We start from the raw sequence: 18,245 nt of genomic DNA, 5'->3' as shown, positions 1-18,245 counted from the left end.
GAGTGAACATCGGGTTCTAGGTCACCTCCCTGAGCAAGGCCCTTCTCCACCGATTGCTCAGTTTGGCCAGGCGGCCAGTTTTAGGAAGAGACTTGGTGGTTCCAAACTTCTATTTAAGAATGATGGAGACCACTGTGTTCTTGGGGATCTTCAATGCTGATGTTTTCTTTGGTACCCTTCCCCAGATCTGTGCCTTAAATAAGGCTGTACCATAATAAAATCTGGAAAAGTCAAGGGGTCTGAATACTTCCCGAAGGCACTACATATCTATATATGCTAACTGTTTTGTTACAGTGGACAAGTTATATTCTGTTCTTGTATTTGAAAAATGACTGTGAATATTGACTTGTTGAACTGGCAGCATTTTGTATGGAAGGAGTCCAGGAGATTTGATATGGTTAGGCTGCTGATTCGTGACCTTTCTAGGGTTGAATTGTATACACAATCAGAATCTTAGGATTTCATCTAAATCAGTGCTATATTGACATGCACATCGTTTACCATGAATGCTATCTCCCAAGAAAATGCCTTTTAAAAGCTGCATTTTTGTCTGTCCAGGGTGCTGCACTCCGGATTGAATCCCAGCCTTAGAAAGCTCAGGAAGAGGCAGCTCCACTGTCTTTGAATTATTCTAAGAGCGGTGTGTCTTGTGAGTGAGGTGTGTTTAAAATAAATATATATATTTTTAAAAAATGGGTAGAAACCCAGAGGAGAAAATAACTGTACTGTAGCTTTCAACATGTGGGAGGATGATAAGAAGCAGGCAGGCAGTGAAATAGACTAATTAACCATCATGAAAACCAGCCAGGCAGTGCTTACTGAAGTTCCTCTCTGGTTTGATATTTCCGTCATAGAGGAGTTCTTTACTGGCACCGCTGTCAGCTCTCACAGGAGGAAGCAAAGCTGGGAGTGTGTGTGTGTACCTTTTTATTTCCTTGTAAGCCCAGCCCGTCCCCATCCTTTAGCTAGAAGATATTGTGTATGTGTGTGCGTGCCTGTGTTTTCTCTATTATCCTCTCACTTGTTTGAGGGTTTGTGAAATGATAGACCCAGTCTTAATCACTTCACAGAGTGACAGTAATGTTTATTCTTGGGAATTGGATTTAGATTAGTGTGTGTGTGTTATAAGAGTAGTCTCGAGACAGCTTCTGTTTGTGCTTCACTCGAGATGGGAAGATTCACTTTATAATTATGTCATCATCATCACCATCATTACCATCGTCACCGTCATCATCACCACCATCATCATTCAGCATAATAGGATGTAAGTCCTGCTTTTTGCTTTGGACCGACTTAGCAGCAAGTTTGTCAGCTATTCTCTATTGTGGTGCATCAGTCTGAATATCACACTGCTACATTATGGTCCTGTAGAAGAAGACATGGAAATAGTACAATATATTGGTGCTACATTGTGCTCCTGTAGAATGAAGAAGATTGCAGAGATGTTGAACTTCCAGAGGAGATCCTGGAGCTATGACAGCTTCAGTCTTTACAAAGTTCTAGAACAGCAGATTATTTCACTCTGAAGTTTGTTGCTGAGGCCTTCTGTAAGATAAGAGAACTGAGCCACTCAGTAGACCTCTATATAACCGCTCAATACTGTGATGTCGTCATGGAAACATAACCTATTGAGGAAGTTTGTGGTTGATATAACACATGGCTGAAAAACAAGTGCAATATACAGCTCCACCCAATGAACACATTAAGTTAGGAGTTGAATAATAACATTTTATTGTAAATAACTGTCACTTTTTGGGCGACCCAACCAAATTCATACATAAATGTGTTATAGATCTGTCATTTTCATTGAAAGCAAGTCTGAGTGGTATATATTCTATTTGCGCTATTTCTATGCTTCCCGTTCTTAAATTTTGTTTTTGTGTCTTACTTTCGGTTTTGTACACCAGCTTCAAACAGCTGAAAGTACAATATTTTTGGTTATGGAAAATATGTTCCACGGTGGTTTAGATGGTACAATGATTCTCTACACAAACTGAAGTTAAGCGAACTATTCACATTTTTCTGCAAAGTGCAACTTTAAAGCAGCAGCAGCAGAGTATTGTCCCTCCCATCAGAAGCAGCAGAGCATGGTCCCCCCTATCAGAAGCAGCAGAGCATGGTCCCTCCCATCAGAAGCAGCAGAGCATGGTCCCCCCCTATCAGAAGCAGCAGAGCATGGTCCCCCCCTATCAGAAGCAGCAGAGCATGGTCCCCCCCTATCAGCAGCAGCAGAGCATGGTCCCCCCCTATCAGCAGCAGCAGAGCATGGTCCCCCCCCCCCCCCATCAGAAGCAGCAGAGCATGGTCCCCCCCCCATCAGAAGCAGCAGAGCATGGTCCCCCCCCTATCAGAAGCAGCAGAGCATGGTCCCCCCCTATCAGAAGCAGCAGAGCATGGTCCCCCCCTATCAGCAGCAGCAGAGCATGGTCCCCCCCCCCCTATCAGCAGCAGCAGAGCATGGTCCCCCCCCCCCCTATCAGCAGCAGCAGAGCATGGTCCCCCCCCTATCAGCAGCAGCAGAGCATGGTCCCCCCCTATCAGCAGCAGCAGAGCATGGTCCCCCCCCCCCATCAGAAGCAGCAGAGCATGGTCCCCCCCCCCATCAGAAGCAGCAGAGCATGGTCCCCCCCTATCAGAAGCAGCAGAGCATGGTCCCCCCCTATCAGCAGCAGCAGAGCATGGTCCCCCCCCCTATCAGCAGCAGCAGAGCATGGTCTCCCCCCCCCCCCTATCAGCAGCAGCAGAGCATGGTCCCCCCCCCCCCTATCAGCAGCAGCAGAGCATGGTCCCCCCCCTATCAGCAGCAGCAGAGCATGGTCCCCCCCCTATCAGCAGCAGCAGCAGAGCATGGTCCCCCCCCCTTATCAGCAGCAGCAGCAGAGCATGGTCCCCCCCCCCCCTATCAGCAGCAGCAGCAGAGCATGGTCCCCCCCCCCTATCAGCAGCAGCAGCAGAGCATGGTCCCCCCCCCCTATCAGCAGCAGCAGCAGAGCATGGTCACCCCCCCCTATCAGCAGCAGCAGCAGAGCATGGTCCCCCTCCTATCAGCAGCAGCAGAGCATGGTCGTCCCCCCCCCCCCCTATCAGCAGCAGCAGAGCATGGTCCCCCCCCCCCCCTATCAGCAGCAGCAGAGCATGGTCGTCCCGCCCCCCCTATCAGCAGCAGCAGCAGAGCATGGTCCCCCCCCCCTATCAGCAGCAGCAGAGCATGGTCCCCCCCCCTATCAGCAGCAGAGCATGGTCCCCCACATCATCAGCAGCAGCAGCAGAGCATGCCCCCCCCCCCCCCCCATCATCAGCAGCAGCAGCAGAGCATGGTCCCCCCCCTATCAGCAGCAGCAGCAGAGCATGGTCCCCCCTATCAGCAGCAGAGCATGGTCCCCCCCTATCAACAGCAGCAGCAGAGCATGGTCCCCCCCTATCAGCAGCAGCAGCAGAGCATGGTCCCCCCCTATCAGCAGCAGCAGCAGAGCATGGTCCCCCCTATCAGCAGCAGCAGCAGAGCATGGTCCCCCACTATCAGCAGCAGCAGAGCATGGTCCCCCCCTATCAGCAGCAGCAGAGCATGGTCCCCCCCCATCAGCAGCAGCAGAGCATGGTCCCCCCCCATCAGCAGCAGCAGTGCATGGTCCCCCCCCCCCTTATCAGCAGCAGCAGAGCATGGTCCCCCCCCTATCAGCAGCAGCAGAGCATGGTCCCCCCCCCTATCAGCAGCAGCAGAGCATGGTCCCCCCCCTATCAGCAGCAGCAGAGCATGGTCCCCCCCCCTATCAGCAGCAGCAGAGCATGGTCCCCCCCCCCCCCCTATCAGCAGCAGCAGAGCATGGTCCCCCCCCCCCCTATCAGCAGCAGCAGAGCATGGTCCCCCCCCCCCTATCAGCAGCAGAGCATGGTCCCCCCCCCCCTATCAGCAGCAGCAGCAGAGCATGGTCCCCCCCTATCATCAGCAGCAGCAGCAGAGCATGGTCCCCCCCCTATCAGCAGCAGCAGCAGAGCATGGTCCCCCCCCCCTATCAGCAGCAGCACCAGAGCATGGTCCCCCCCCCCCTATCAGCAGCAGCACCAGAGCATGGTCCCCCCCTATCAGCAGCAGCACCAGAGCATGGTCCCCCCCTATCAGCAGCAGCAGCAGAGCATGGTCCCCCCCCTATCAGCAGCAGCAGCAGAGCATGGTCCCCCCCCTATCAGCAGCAGAGCATGGTCCCCCCCCTATCAGCAGCAGAGCATGGTCCCCCCCCTATCAGCAGCAGAGCATGGTCCCCCCCCTATCAGCAGCAGAGCATGGTCCCCCCCTATCAGCAGCAGCAGAGCATGGTCCCCCCCTATCAGCAGCAGCAGCAGAGCATGGTCCCCCCCTATCAGCAGCAGCAGCAGAGCATGGTCCCCCCCTATCAGCAGCAGCAGCAGAGCATGGTCCCCCCCCTATCAGCAGCAGCAGCAGAGCATGGTCCCCCCCTATCAGCAGCAGCAGCAGAGCATGGTCCCCCCCTATCAGCAGCAGCAGCAGAGCATGGTCCCCCCCTATCAGCAGCAGAGCATGGTCCCCCCCCTATCAGCAGCAGCAGCAGAGCATGGTCCCCCCCCCCCTATCAGCAGCAGCAGCAGAGCATGGTCCCCCCCTATCAGCAGCAGCAGCAGAGCATGGTCCCCCCCTATCAGCAGCAGAGCATGGTCCCCCCCTATCAGCAGCAGAGCATGGTCCCCCCCCTATCAGCAGCAGCAGCAGAGCATGGTCCCCCCCTATCCGCAGCAGCAGAGCATGGTCCCCCCCCCCCCCCCCCCCTTATCAGCAGCAGCAGAGCATGGTCCCCCCCCTATCAGCAGCAGCAGAGCATGGTCCCCCCCTATCAGCAGCAGCAGCGCATGGTCCCCCCCTATCAGCAGCAGCAGCGCATGGTCCCCCCCTATCAACAGCAGCAGCGCATGGTCCCCCCCTATCAGCAGCAGCAGCGCATGGTCCCCCCCTATCAGCAGCAGCAGCAGAGCATGGTCCCCCCTTATCAGCAGCAGCAGCAGAGCATGGTCCCCCCTTATCAGCAGCAGCAGCAGAGCATGGTCCCCCCTTATCAGCAGCAGCAGCAGAGCATGCCCCCCCCCTTATCAGCAGCAGAGCATGGCCCCCCCCTTATCAGCAGCAGAGCAGAGCATGGTCCCCCCCATCAGCAGCAGAGCAGAGCATGGTCCCCCCCATCAGCAGCAGAGCAGAGCATGGTCCCCCCCATCAGCAGCAGAGCAGAGCATGGTCCCCCCCCATCAGCAGCAGAGCAGAGCATGGTCCCCCCCCATCAGCAGCAGAGCAGAGCATGGTCCCCCCCCTATCAGCAGCAGCCGAGCATGGTCCCCCCCCCCCTATCAGCAGCAGCAGAGCATGGTCCCCCCCCTATCAGCAGCAGCAGAGCATGGTCCCCCCCCTATCAGCAGCAGCAGAGCATGGTCCCCCCCCTATCAGCAGCAGCAGAGCATGGTCCCCCCCCTATCAGCAGCAGCAGAGCATGGTCCCCCCCCTATCAGCAGCAGCAGAGCATGGTCCCCCCCCTATCAGCAGCAGCAGAGCATGGTCCCCCCCCTTATCAGCAGCAGCAGAGCATGGTCCCCCCCCCCACCCCCTTATCAGCAGCAGCAGAGCATTGTCCCCCCCCCACCCCCTTATCAGCAGCAGAGCATGCCCCCCCCCCCCCTATCAGCAGCAGCAGAGCATGGTCCCCCCCCTATCAGCAGCAGCAGAGCATTGTCCCCCCCTATCAGCAGCAGCAGAGCATTGTCCCCCCTTATCAGCAGCAGAGCATGGTCCCCTCCTATCAGCAGCAGCAGAGCATGGTCCCCTCCTATCAGCAGCAGCAGAGCAGAGCATGGTCCCCTCCTATCAGCAGCAACAGCGCATGGTCCCCTCCTATCAGCAGCAGCAGACCATTACTCCGCAGGAAGTTGTCCGGGTCCGAGTTTTGTGTTAAGTCGAGGGCAAAAAAGAAGACAGATCAGCTGGATGATACCAGCCATGATGAACAATATTGCGGCAGAGTTATTAACTTCAGCTTTAGATACTCCAGTCACTCATGTCATCATGGAAACTGTTAATACAGAATTGGGTCAGTATGTGGTTGTGGTTTGTATCTATAGCTGCAGCACCCCTTTGATAAATCACAAGAAAAAAATATAGATATTAAAACCTGTTGAGGATCCCTGCCTGGTATTGGGATTTATTGTCAAGAGACCATGGCGGGAAATTCAAAACTGCAAGAATCTAATAATTTCAATTTCTCAAACAATCAACTATTTTTTACCATTTGAAAGATAAACATCTCCTAAATCCAACCACATTGTCCGATTTCAAAGAGGCTTTACGGCGAAAGCATAAAGTTAGGTTATGTTACGAGAGTACATTGAAAATAGCTGTGTAATGTTTTGTCAATTCAAAGACAGGCGTCACCAAAAGCAGATAACCAGCTAAAATTATGCACTAACCTTTGACAATCTTCCTCAGATGACACTCCTAGGACATTATGTTATACAATACATGCATTTTTTTGTTCCATCAAGTTCATATTTATATCCAAAAACAGTATTTTACAGTAGCGGTGAAATTCAGAATTTTTTTTCCCCTCAAATGCTTCCCGTGAATTAACGTTACAATTTACAAAATTACTATTCGAAAACATTGGTAAATTATAATATTGTCATTCAAATAATTATAGTTTAACATTTCGTAAATGCTACTGCATTGCCAGATTTCAAAATAACTTTACTGGGAAATCACACTTTGCAATAAAGGCTAGGATATACAGGTTAGCACCATCTAATATCAATAATACTATTGTCAATAATCCCTTACCTTTGATTATATTCATCCATTGGCACTTCCAGGAATCCCAGGTCCACAACAAATGTGGTTTCTTTCGACAAAGTTCATAATTTATGTCCAAATAACTCCAAGTTATTCCATGTTGATAGCGCTTCGGTAGGCTCCTCAAAAGTAGGGGGGGGGGGGAAGTCACCCATTTTTAACATGAAACATCAGTAATGTTTCAACCCGACCTCTCCTGTGTCTTGAAAAACGTTTTTGAAAAATGTCTCGCCTCACATGAACTCGCATGAATGTGCAGGTGCGGGCAATAATGAAGTGACGACATCCCAGGGAGGTCAACTTCTCTTCCTTGTCATCCGGTCTCTGTTCATCATAGACGCTTCAAACAACTTTATAAAGATCGTTGACATCTAGTGGAAGCTGTAGGAAGTGCGAACTGAATCCTTTGTCACTGTGTGATCTATTAGCAATGACTCAAAAATAGTACAGCCACAAAATTATTTTGTTTTTCTCAGGTTTTTGCCTGCCATATGAGTTTTGTTATACTTAGACACCATTCAAACAGTTTTAGAAAATTCAGAGTGTTTTCTATCCAAATCTGGTAATAATATGCATATCCTAGCTTCTGAGTTGGTGTAGGAGGCAGTTAAAAATGGGCACATATTTTTTTCAAAATTCTCAATACTGCCCCCTAGCCCCAAACATTTGTACACTAGGTCTTTATTGTGCCTGTATGAGTGTAGAAAAATACTCGCCAACAAAACATTTCCTTAGCATATTAGGTCTACTTACCACTATGTTTAGCCAACTGTACAAAGTTTTTCTACCGGTAGCTTGCAAAGTAAACATAATCAGCTAACAGTACATCGGCAAATACACCCCTCTGCTGCTTGACAGGCAGAGCCCAAAAAGGATGGGAATGTAACCTAAACCACTCATACTTGTCAGGTATAATTCACTTTAATTTTATACCACTCAAATATCCAATTAATAGTGGCCGTTATGGAGAGATATCGTGAGGCTCAGTGGAGGCTGCTGAGGGGAGGACGGCTCATAATAATTGCTGGAACGGAGTAAATGGAATGGCATCAAACACATGGAAACCATGGGTGTTTCTCAATATGCATACTACCGTGCTCCACACTCTCATGCTCTAAGTGAATTCCCCAAGGTTCTCTTGAGTATGTTCTTGTGTGGAGAACACATAACGTTACATTTGAGAAGCACTCGCACTCCCCCTACTATATTACCTTATGCTGCATCGCCTCATTCACTGAACCTTCTTCCAGCCAGGACAATGGTAACAATAGAGACGAAACAAGATATACACAAAACGTTTTACTCCATAACTATCAGCTAGCTATATGTGAATTTTAATAATGTAGCTAACCAGATAGTATAACAGGCAAAAATGACTGAAAACCAATGTTATCCAATATAGCTGTCAATTCTTTGTTGGTAGCTAGCTAACAATTATTTGTGGCTATCTGGCTAGCTAACAGTAGTAGCTAGCCAGTTAGCTCTATTGACTTACTATGGGCTTCGGAGCTAAGCACACTACAATGGGTATTGTAAGCAGGTAACCGTGCCAAAATTAACACAGCATGTATTTATTAATCAAGATCAAGATCAAATATTTTACTCAGGCAATATATGAGATGTGAATAGGCAACATTTCATTCCGAAGTCAGTTTATGTTCTCTCGCTTCAGCTCATTGATTTCAAGAAAATGTTCATAATTTTTTTTCGGTTTCGTTATATTTCTTTGCATACTTTCTGTTGAAGGTTGCATTGATGCATGCTTCAAAATATGTACAAATGGAGTGCGCATTCGAGAAGTGCCCTGCATGCTCCGTTTCACATACTTTGATTTTGACTCATACTCTGACCCTCCCTGCTCCAATTTGCGTGCTCGGACCACAGTAGTATGCATTTTGAGAAACCCAATGTGTTTGATGTACAATGCCTTTGGAAAGTTTCCATTGATCATCCTTCAGATGTTTCTTCAACTTGATTGGAGTCTACCTGTGGTAAATTCAATTGATTGGACATGATTTGGAAAGGCACACACCTGTCTATATAAGGGCTCACAGTTGACAGTGCATGTCAGAGCAAAAACCATGCCCTGAGGTCGAAGGAATTATCCGTAGAGCTCCGAGACAGGATTGTGTTGAGGCACAGATCTGGGGAAGGGTACCAAAACATTTCTGCAGCATTGAAGGTCCCCATGAACACAGTGGCCTCCATCATTCTTCAATGTAAGAAGATTGGAACCACCAAGACTCTTCCTAGAGATGGCCGACCGGCCAAACTGAGCAATCAGGGGAGAAGGGCCTTGATCAGGGAGGTGACCAAGAACCCGATGGTCACTCTGACGGAGCTCCAGAGTTCCTCTGTGGAGATTTTTGTCCTTCTGGAAGGTTATCCCCATCTCTGCAGCACTCCACCAATCAGGCCTTTATGGTAGAGCGGCCAGATGGAAGCCACTTCTCAGTAAAAGGCACGACAGCCCACTTGGAGTTTGCCAAAAGGCACCTAAAGGACTCTCAGGCCATGGGAAACAAGATTCTCTGGTCATATGAAACCCAGATTAAACTCTTTGGCCTGAATGCCAAGCGTCACGTCTGGAGGAATCCTGGCACCGTCCCTATGGTGAAACATGGTGGTTGCAGCATCATGCCGTGGGAATGTTTTTCAGCAGCAGGGACTAGGAAATTAGTCAGGATCGAGGGGAAGATGAATGGAGCAAAGTACAGAGAGATCCTTGATGAAAACCTGCTCCAGAGCGCTCAGGACCTCAGGCTGGGGGCGAAGGTTCACCTTCCAACAGGACAATGACCCTAAACACACAGCAAAGACAACGCAGGAGTAGCTTCAGGACAAGTCTCTGAATTTCCTTGAGTGGCCCAGCCATAGCTCGGACTTGAACCCAATCGAACATCTCTGGAGAGACCTGGAAATGGCTGTGCAGCAACGCTCCCCATCCAACCTGACAGAGCTTGAGAGGATCTGCAGAGAAGAATGGGAGAAACTGACACACCTGTATTTGGGAAATCTTGTAGCGTCATACCCAAGAAGACTTGAGGCTGTTATTGCTGCCAAAGGTGCTTCAACAAAGTACTGAGTAAATGTTCTGAATCCTTATGTAAATGTAATATTTCAGTTTTTATTTGACATTTACAAACATTTCTAAAAACTTATTTTTACTTTGTGCTATTGTGTGTAGATTGCTGAGGGGGGAAAAAACAATTTAATACATTTTAGAATAAGGCTGTAACGTATCAAAATGTGGAAAAAGTCAAGGGGTCTGAATACTTTCCAAATGCACTCTATTTGATACAATTCCACAAATTCTACTCCAGCCATTACCAGCACGTTCTCCCCAATTAAGGTACCACCAACCCCCTGTGGTGAGGCTACCCTTGTGTACCTGATTGTGACATTTTATTAATAAGGACCTATTAAATGACTAGAAGGGCTATGTCATGAACCAACAAAGTTCTAAAATGGTGTGATAATGGCAGCCATTTTGGTCAGGGAGAAAACAGAACCATTCTAATTGGAATGAATGGCAGTGGAGTCATAGGCAAAGCCAAACAGAATCTTTGGGGATTTTTTTTCTATTTTCTGCAGCGATTTCTTCTGAAAATCTGCGCAATTCTGCGGAAACCTTTTTTTTTGCCTCTAGTGTAGTAACATTATTTAATAATTTTGGGAACATGGATTTATGTACATACAGTATATCACAAAAGTGAGTACATCCCTCACATTTTTGTAAATATGAGTATATCTTTTCATGTGACAACACTGAAGAAATGACACTTTGCTACAATGTAAGGTAGTGTGTACAGCTTGTATAACAGTGTAAATTTGCAGTCCCCTCAAAATAACACAACACACAGCCATTACTGTCTAAACCGCTGGCAACAAAAGTGAGTGAGTACACCCCAAAGTGTCAATATTTTGTGTGGCCACCATAATTTTCCAGCACTGCCTTAACCCTCTTGGGCATGGAGTTCACCAGAGCTTCACAGGTTGCCACTGGAGTCCTCTTCCATGACGACATCACGGAGCTGGTGGATGTTAGAGACCTTGCACTCCTCCACCTTCTGTTTGAGGATGCCCCACAGATGCTCAATAGGGTTTAGGTCTGGAGACATGCTTGGCCAGTCCATCACCTTTACCCTCAGCTTCTTTAGCAAGGCAGTGGTCGTCTTGGAGGTGTGTTTGGGGTCGTTATCATGTTGGAATACTGCCCTGAGGCCCAGTCTCCGAAGGGAGGGGATCATGCTCTGCTTCAGTATGTCACAGTACATGTTGGCATTCATGGTTCCCTCAATGAACTGTAGCTCCCCAGTGCTGGCAGCACTCATGCAGCCCCAGAGCATGACACTCCCACCACCATGCTTGACTGTAGGCAAGACACACTTGTCTTTGTACTCCTCACCTGGTTGCCGCCACACACGCTTGACACCATCTGAACCAAATAAGTTTCTTGGTCTCATCAGACCACAGGACATGGTTCCAGTAATCCATGTCCTTAGTCTGCTTGTCTTCAGCAAACTGTTTGCGGGTTTTCTAGTGCAACATCTTTAGAAGAGGCTTCCTTCTGGGACGACAGCCATGCAGACCAATTTGATGCAGTGTGCGGCGTATGGTTTGACCACTGACAGGCTGACCCCCCCCCCCCCCCACCCCTTCAACCTCTGCAGCAATGCTGGCAGCACTCATACGTCTATTTCCCAAAGACAACCTCTGGATATGACGCTGAGCACGTGCACTCAACTTCTTTGGTCGACCATGGCGAGGCCTGTTCTGAGTGGAACCTGTTAAACCGCTGTATGGTCTTGGCCACCATGCTGCAGCTCAGTTTCAGGGTCTTGGCAATCTTCTTATAGCCCAGGCCATCTTTATGTAGAGCAACAATTCTTTTTTTCAGATCCTCAGAGAGTTCTTTGCCATGAGGTGCCATGTTGAACTTCCAGGGACCAGTCAGTATGAGGGAGTGTGAGAGCGATGACACCAAATTTAACACACCTGCTCCCCATTCACACCTGAGACCTTGTAACACTAACGAGTCACATGACACCGGGGAGGGGAAATGGCTAATTGGGCCCAATTTGGATATTTTCACTTAGGGGTGTACTCACTTTTGTTGCCAGCGGTTTAGACATTAATGGCTGTGTGAGTTATTTTGAGGGGACTGCAAATTTACACTGTTATACAAGCTGTACACACTACCTTACATTGTAGCAAAGTGTCATTTCTTCAGTGTTGTCACATGAAAAGATATACTCAAATATTTACAAAAATGTGAGGGGTGTACTCACTTTTGTGATATACTGTATATGCTTAATTATGTGTATTAGATGACAATGAACCTACGGTTATCCTTCTACTAAAGCTCAGTCAAAAATAACCTCTACACAGACTCAACCCTTTTATCGTAAATGTTTCCTTATGGAAAGATATGACATAAATAAATAGGGCATCGTCAACAAAGTTCAAAGGCATATAAATACAAATAATACATTGATGAATCCATCTGTATATACAAAAACACCAAATAGATTAGATTAACAATTATCTTCATTCCATTCACCACATAGCTATTAATTTGAACTATTATCAAATTGCTTCAAACCAAAACACAGAAAGAGTGGCAGAGTTGGGGGGGGGGGGGGCGCATCTGATAATGTGAGAAAAGTCTCTCTCCATCCACTGAGGTGGTGGGGAGGAACAGATGTCTGAGCTAAGGCTGGAATACTGTCCTGACTAGCTCCCCACCAGTCCACTGCAATCTCTTCCATAGCGTCTGCCTTGTCTGCACATGTATCTGGGCCACTATTCTGCAGTCACCTGGTTCAGAGCAGGGATGGCATGGACATTATCCTTTCTTCCACCTACCACCTGGGCTGGATCTAGAACAGTTAGTAACTTGATCCAGGTGAAGGCAGGGGTGCTGCTCCAGCACAGTCTGCAGCTTGATTGAGCATGCTGCCATGGCATACTGGAACAACTCAGTGCAGGAGAGCCTGTCTTCCTCTGGAAACTGCCCCAGCAGTTCAGTTGTATGAGGGCGCCAGCCATCAGCCCCAGCTGTTCTGCCATTCTCAAACTGCATTTGCCGGTCCTCCAGCTTGCTGGCGACGTTGTGAGCTGTTGGCACAGAGGTCTCCTCCAGCTTAGTGGCTAACCTGACAATCTTCGCCATTTCCGGTAAGGTAGGTGAGCACATCCATGTAATCTGCCAGGTACTCCCCAGCACGTATCCTGGAGCCCCACCTGGTCTGCACAGCATACACAGGCATCACAGTAGAATGGACATTTTCAAGCATGAATGATCTCAACTCCAGATGACGCTGGGGTGCCTGACAGAACACTTTCTTCACCAGAGTACACAGCCTGTTCATGTCCTCCAGGCTCAGGAGATGGGCAAAGCAGGTGACGTGTCCGGAGTTGTGGAAAAGGCCCTTCAAGATGCTGGTGAAAGCCTTCTTCATGTAGCTAGCTGAGTCGCTTACAAAAACCCACACATTATTAAAGTCAACCCCATTGTTGTTGAGATAGGAAATGACAACTTGGGACACAGTGGTAAAGTTTACTTTATCCAAGAAAGGCAGATCTGCTACAACAGGTCGTTCACACACCGGCTGGTGTAGGATGGTGAATGCACATCTTCCAAAGGCATCGCTCGTCTCAAGGATGACATAAATGTCCTTTCCCTCTACAGTATCTTTGATGTCCTGCACATATTGTGGATAGAGCTCTGGCAAGTATTCTGTACGCAGATGGGGTGGCGCTGGGATAGACCCTCCCTGCGTGCAGTGTTTCTTCAGAAATGTGGAGAACTTGGGCCCCTTCTCGAGGTATATCTGCTTTGATTAATGATCTTGAGAAATCCAAGATTAACTCCTTTCTCTCAGCTGTGGAGGGAATCTTTAACAGACAGGAGGACGGGCTGTGTTCTTGTTTGGACTGGAAAACAATTAGGAAAATAAATAACAATGGTTAATTTGGTAAGTTAAGAATTCTCAGGTTGAGTTCAATAGCAGGCCTACAATAGATCTCAGTCTTTGAAGCTAAGCACACTCTCTCCTGAATCCACCCACACGCACAGACTGCCCATAAACCTGACAGAAAGGCCTGGAACACATAGAAACAGACACACAGCCCATAAACCTGACAGAGAGGCCTGGAACACATAGAAACAGACACACAGCCCATAAACCTGACAGAAAGGCCTGGAACACATAGAAACAGACACACAGCCCATAAACCTGACAGAAAGGCCTGGAACACATAGAAACACACAGCCCATAAACCTGACAGAGAGGCCTGGAACACATAGAAACAGACACACAGCCCATAAACCTGACAGAAAGGCCTGGAACACATAGAAACAGACACACAGCCCATAAACCTGACAGAAAGGCCTGGAACACATAGAAACAGACACACAGCCCATAAACCTGACAGAGAGGCCTGGAACACATAGAAACAGACACACAGCCCATAAACCTGACAGAGAGGCCTGGAACACATAGAAACAGACACACAGCCCATAAACCTGACAGAGAGGCCTGGAACACATAGAAACACACAGCCCATAAACCTGACAGAGAGGCCTGGAACACATAGAAACAGACACACAGCCCATAAACCTGACAGAGAGGCCTGGAACACATAGAAACAGACACACAGCCCATAAACCTGACAGAGAGGCCTGGAACACATAGAAACAGACACACAGCCCATAAACCTGACAGAAAGGCCTGGAACACATAGAAACAGACACACAGCCCATAAACCTGACAGAGAGGCCTGGAACACATAGAAACAGACACACAGCCCATAAACCTGACAGAAAGGCCTGGAACACATAGAAACAGACACACAGCCCATAAACCTGACAGAGAGGCCTGGAACACATAGAAACAGACACACAGCCCATAAACCTGACAGAATGTCTCACACACAAAAACATTTTCAAACAATGATAGATAACAAAAGAAAATCACTAAATATGTCTGTGACTTGCTGCTTTTGTCTTTCCTAACTTGTCACTTGTTTTGATAGCTCCACCACGTCACTTAGTTACTATATCTGTCGCTAGCTAAAGCATCCAAATGTTTACCTGGTCCACTAACCCTCCTATTTTTGTGTCGGGGTGACCTCAGGTGCTCCACCTCAGTTTGACACCGAATGTAATCGATTGAATGCTGACAGACTTTGCGGACAAGTACTCCTCCATCCTCGTACAGTTCAGCTGGAAACTTCCCGGCCTTGTCCCTGGCTGTTATTCTGGTCGCCAAGTATTTAATCCTCAACTCCTCTGCTGTTAATCTGTTCTTTTTGTTGATACTTTCTTTCCTCAGACAGCTGTCATTCATCCACGGAGCTGTCTGCACCTTGCACCTCTCACTCACAACTTTTCGTTGATTTGAGATACATCAATGAGGAAAAAATGGTATTCAACAAGTCAATTTTATTTAACTTTGCTATCAGCTGGCAGCTTATTTTTAGCTTTAGAATCCTATGCATTTAATTGGAAATTCTGCGGATTTTTGTCGGAATCTAGTCATAGGTGATGCATTTCCTGCTTTTACTTATGCAGAAAAATAAAAGTAAGGCATGTGATATATAAATATTGTCAACCTAAAATAATCTCATATAATTATAGTTCATACAGGTTTTATACCAACTCTGTATAAATAGCATCTCAAATATACATTGAGTGTAGAAAACATTAAGGACACCTGCTCTTTCCATGGCAGACTGACCAGTTTAATCCAGGTGAAAGCTATGATCCCTTATTGATGTCACTTAAATCCACTTCAATCAGTGTAGATGAAGGGGAGGACCAACTGACCTACTCCCTGACCAAAATGGCTGACATTTTATACTGTCATAATAACATTCATGTCCATTCTTGTATTCTAATTGCTAATTATATGGCTTTGACTGCCTCGTCTATTTCAAAGTTGTAGAGAAGTCATAGAAAGGTATTTTTTCACATCTGTTTCAAAATGACTAAATGACTGACTGAGACACTGAACACACTATAGGGAGCAAATGTTAACTGTTTACTGTGTGTGTGTGTGTGTGTGTGTGTGTGTGTGTGTGTGTGTGTGTGTGTGTGTGTGTGTGTGTGTGCCCCTGCTTATTTGGGTAATGATTTGGGTAAACATTTACATGTCCCTTCAAAGAGTTTTTAAAAGGAAGTGACTACTGTGAGTCTGTTACATGCATCGCTGAGTCAAGACAAGTAGTGGGCAATCTTACCCTGCAGGGTCCAGTGTGGGTACAGACCATGAGGCGTAGCAATCACCAATCATCTAATTGCTTACAACTATTTGCTGCTCTTAGATTCACAAACATGTAAGATACGGTTTAGGTCAATAGAGTCAATGCTCAACTCAGGCTTTTCTTTTTTAAAGCAGCAGCAGAGTATAGTCCCTCCTATTAGAAGCATTGAAGCAGCCCACCTAATGGGTTCAGCCGAAAACACAAGGCCATTACTCTGCAGGAAGTTGTCAGGGTTCAAGTTTTGTGTCAAGTCGAAGGCAACAAAGAAGGTAAAGATCAGCTGATCTAAACCAGCCATGTTGAACAATAGTCCGACAAAGTTAATCACTTCGGCTTTAGACAGATTCCTCTTGATGCAGTTAGTGTACTTTGATCCGTAGAGGAATAACATCAGCCCTAAAAATATCAGCCCGAGCATAATGGAGAAGGAGGAGAAGGATAAAATCAGTTTCCTTCTGTATTGCTGAAGGTCTAACATTCCTAAAGCACATGCCCAGGTCACCATGGAGATTATCCATCCTATGACCCCCGTGGTGATAGCCGCGACCTCTGTTCCACTTGTATACAGAGTTCTGCTAAGTATGGCCCCTCCAATCAGGAGAAAGGCTGCAGCCCCCCAGCCAAAGTAGAGTGCTCCCCCCAGTTCCCTCTTCTCTCCGGTCAACTCATTGGAGTCGTCGCTGAGGATTGCCCTGGCCTTCCAGGAGACAGGAATGAGGATGAGAATTCCAGCCAGGATGAAGAATATTCCTCTTATAATTATCAACTTGGTTATCTTGCCCTTAATGTAGTTGGTGGTCTTGTGCCCGACCATGGAGACCATGACTCCCAGAAACCCCAGGATAATAGCCATGATGGTCATGGCTCTGGTGGCCTGCAGGTTGGAGCTCCATGCGGAGCTTGGCATGGAGTTGTAGACCTCACACTGAATCTGGCTCGTGCTCCTTTTCACACAGCTCATCCACAGGCCGTCCCAGACCTCCTCCGTGGTGACAAAGTTAGCTGCTATGAAGGTTGTCTCCATCCAGGTGGGGAGTGCACACACTGCAATGGTGGTGATTAATCCTATGACTCCCAGGACGATGCCCACAATCTCCATGCCCATCGACATACTGGGTCCCTGGGTGCATTTCTCTACACCTGCCCTTCCTGGAGGAACAAGGATGTGACTCAAAGACATTCCAGAACAGCAGAGATGTTGAACTTCTAGAGGAGCTATAACAACTTAAGTCTTTACAAAGTTCTAGAACAGCAGATTATTTCACTCTGAAGTTTGTTGCTGAGGTCTTCTGTAAGATAAGAGAACTGAGCCACTCAGTAGACCTCTATATAACCGCTCAATGCTGTGATGTCGTCATGGAAACATAACCTATTGATACAGATTTGGGTCAGTATGTGGTTGAACTAGTGCAATGTACAGCTATGTCTTCCTGGTCTATTTAAAAGTTACTGTTACATAGGAAAGTATTTCCACCAGTATGTTTTATTAAAATGACAGATTTATGTATGTGTGTGTGTGTGCTCTGTCTGAGGTAGCGTTTCTAATTAGTGAGATTGAGCTGTTCCACCTGCTGTCCTAATGCCACCAGGATGCAAAGAGGCCAACCCTGAAGAGGAACATGAATATTTAACAACACTTACTGGAGGGAGGGAGAGATGGTGTTATTTTGCTCAGTAATTACTGACAGACCCACAGGGGTCTAGGCTAGACTGGACTGTACATCTCCAGAGCAGCTTGTCAGAGAGCACAGTAATGGGGAAATAAAACTCAAAGACTGAGGCCCTCTGAGAGATTGGAGGGAGGGAGGGAGGGAGGGAGATGGGAATGGACAGGTAAGGAGGGGGAGAGGGGAGGGATGGGGCAGAGGGAGAAAGATTGAGGAGAGATGGAGAGATTAGAGGACAGGGAGAGAGATGGCGAGAAGGGGTAGAGAGAGGATGAAGAATCAAGTGTGTGTATGTATATATATATATATAAATATGAGAGAGAGAGAGGGCTTTGACTTTGACTTTTGGTCTTTCTTTACTGAAACATTCTCATTTCATTTAAAACTCACCACCCAACCTCCCCCTTAAAAATAAAACCAAAAATACATCCTGTAATGCATACATGTACCATACTCGCCTTTCCAGC

The 18,245-nt window shown here is 47.5% G+C and overlaps 2 protein-coding genes across 2 annotated transcripts in view; one reads left to right on the top strand and one right to left on the bottom strand.

Moving 5' to 3' along the window:
* Nucleotides 1-18,245, top strand: part of LOC106593051 (ras-related protein Rab-37) — a 125,480-nt gene that overhangs the window by 23,443 nt on the left and 83,792 nt on the right. The window lies entirely within an intron of this gene.
* On the bottom strand, nucleotides 16,155-17,638 carry LOC145877460 (uncharacterized). The gene has a single exon (XM_082973015.1). The coding sequence runs from the start codon at nucleotides 17,289-17,291 to the stop codon at nucleotides 16,155-16,157; it is 1,137 nt and encodes a 378-aa protein (XP_082829141.1). The 5' UTR covers nucleotides 17,292-17,638.

The sequence above is a fragment of the Salmo salar genome, chromosome 03 (genome assembly GCF_965601325.2).
Source record: "Salmo salar chromosome 03, fSalSal1, whole genome shotgun sequence".
In the NCBI taxonomy this organism is placed as follows: domain Eukaryota; kingdom Metazoa; phylum Chordata; class Actinopteri; order Salmoniformes; family Salmonidae; genus Salmo; species Salmo salar.
Note: the sequence above shows the minus strand (reverse complement) of the source record. Positions and strands in the feature narration are given on the sequence as shown.